The sequence below is a fragment of the Tenrec ecaudatus genome, chromosome 1 (assembly GCF_050624435.1).
Source record: "Tenrec ecaudatus isolate mTenEca1 chromosome 1, mTenEca1.hap1, whole genome shotgun sequence".
Taxonomy (NCBI): domain Eukaryota; kingdom Metazoa; phylum Chordata; class Mammalia; order Afrosoricida; family Tenrecidae; genus Tenrec; species Tenrec ecaudatus.
The window spans coordinates 196,278,576-196,280,883 of NC_134530.1; the positions used below are offsets into that span (position 1 = coordinate 196,278,576).

The 2,308-nt window shown below is 53.7% G+C and overlaps 1 protein-coding gene across 1 annotated transcript; it reads right to left on the reverse strand.

Annotated features, from left to right (window-relative positions):
• Positions 1 to 906, reverse strand: TEDDM1 (transmembrane epididymal protein 1). Its single transcript, XM_075540493.1, has one exon. It carries the CDS (start codon positions 904 to 906, stop codon positions 1 to 3), a length of 906 nt encoding a protein of 301 aa, XP_075396608.1.
• Between the last annotated feature and the right edge of the window lie 1,402 nt (positions 907 to 2,308).

Consider the following 2,308-nt stretch of genomic DNA (forward strand, 5'->3'; position numbering starts at 1 on the left):
TCAGGGTGAGCTCGCTTCAAGAAGGAGAGCCCGGTCCTCTCTCTCTGGTGGATCCACTTCCTGCAGTAACTTGTACAGGGGCCCCGGAGGGCCTGCGTGATGCGGAGCCTCTCGGAACCCTGTCGCCTTCAAGCCAGTACTGTAACAACGATACCAGAAGAAAGAGAAGCCGTAGATCCCTAAAAGGCACGAGGCGTTGACCATCACATGCCAGCAGAAGAACGTGGTGACAAACATGATGTCGCTCATGTCATCGTCCTGCCACGGGTAGCCAGAGACCGGCTTGAAAAGGATAAAGCCCGCCTGCATCAGCCAAGAGCCCATCGTCAGGAACAGAAAGGCCTCCATCAGCCAGAGGCGACCCGTGTCGGGAGCCCACAGCTCGGCCGTCAGCACCAGCAGCAGCAGGAACACCACCAGGACGAGCAGGGAGTGAACCTGCAGCTCCACCCCTGCTGTGCCCTGCGTGTGCGACACCAGGAGCAGCAGGAGCACGTGGAAGGCCAGGATCCGGACGCCCAGCTCCAGGGCCACACTGCGCTGAGGCAGCAGGTTCTTGCTCAGGATGTCTACACAGCCATTGAGGGCGAGGAGGATGAACATGGTGAGGTGCTGCCACTCCTTGGGGTGCATGAACCTTGGTGGCATGTCTCGGTTCATCAATATCAACCCTCCTGGCACACAGCTGATCTCAAAAACGATCAAGATGAAGCCAGTCACCGTCTTCAGCAACCCTCCGTAGGAGATTTTCCACAGCAAGGCCCATCTGCCCTTACCCCTGGAAGGGGACGAAGGGTGCAGGAGAGAGGCGTTGAATAGCACAGCTTTGGAAACCACGATTGCCTGATACAGTCCATATAAGAAGAGAAACAGCCCAGGGTACACATGCCCGATAAAGTTCCCCATTCACCTAGAGGTCTAACACGGCCACACGCCTGGGTTCACCTCAAGGTCTGGCCCTTGGAGAGAACTGCCTTCCCCCTGCTTTTATCACCTCCCCTGCCCACGGAGAGGAAATGGCCTTGAGATGCACCCACACCTTTGGAGAGGTACGGTCTCATGTCTCAGTCCATTCTGGTTCATTGGAAATGCTCTGGCTTCTGCCCCAGAAGGAACTGGATGAAGGTGCGCTCTGCTCTTTGACCCTGGAAGCTGCTTCTGGGCCCACTGACACTGCCTTGCAATGACTTTCCCCATCTTTTTTCTTTCCAGGGTTCAGAGAAGAGAAGGGCACATGAACAGGGCCTGCAGCGAGGGGGGTGGGTGGGTTGGGGGTGCCTGGCCACCTGGAATCCCACGGCTACCCACTATCCCAGTGCACCCTTCAACATTCCTCAACCTAGCTTTAGACCAATTGTAAGGACAAACATTTTCTTTCTGGACATACAGAGTCATGACCATATCATACACGTTTATCCTCTATCTGGCTTTTCTAGTTTTCTGTGACATACATTTGAAGAATACAAAGAAAACTTCCCTCACCTCCACCCCCATCCCCTCCCCCTCCCCGCATCATATCATATGCCCTCCTCACGTTGGAATCTCCACTGGCCAGCAAATGGATTTGAGGAGCCATCTTTTGGGATTTATCTCTTTTAGGGACCGTAGTGGTACTTTATACATCTACCCAATCCTCTGCATCGCAGAATTCCCTTTCTTATATACTTCTGAGTCAGAGTTGACCAAAAGAGCATTTGGGGTGAGAATGTGAAGGTGGCAGGGGAGCAGCAGTTCAAATTCACCCTGAAGTTGGGGAGAAGGTATCGGGCCCCACTGCAGTGTGGCCGTGTTGTGGCACCTCCGCTGGCTCACCTTGTTGGCCTGTTTTCTCCAGCCTCTCTTCGAGTTCAGGCCCCCAGCTTTTTCTGCAGGTCACTTACGTCATTGAGGTGTGAGATGGGGAGAGTCACAGTTACTCCTCCTGAGTACAGTGTGTCCTTGTGCTTCCCCGTTTCACGGAAAGCATTCAGAGCATGAGGTGATACTACTGCATGCCTTAGAATCAGGAAAGGATGCTCCAGGGCTGCATCCTCTCGCCATTCTTGTTCATTCTGTATGCGGAGACATCGGCAGAGAGACCGGACCTAACGCGACACTGAGATTGGCGAAAGGCTTATGAACTATATGCAGATAGCACACAGTTGCTTGCTGAGAGTGGGGCCCTTGCTGGCGGAGATCAAGCATTGTAGACTCCGGTGTGGAGTACAGCACCATTTAAAGGGAAGCATATCCTCACAACTAGAGCAAGAGAGAACACCACGACGGACGGAGAACATGCTGGAGGTGTCAAGGGATTTGGTCTTTCTTG

Excerpts from the sequence above, each read along its gene's own strand:
- TEDDM1 (XM_075540493.1), bottom strand. The coding sequence starts at position 906 with ATGGGGAACTTTATCGGGCATGTGTACCCTGGGCTGTTTCTCTTCTTA.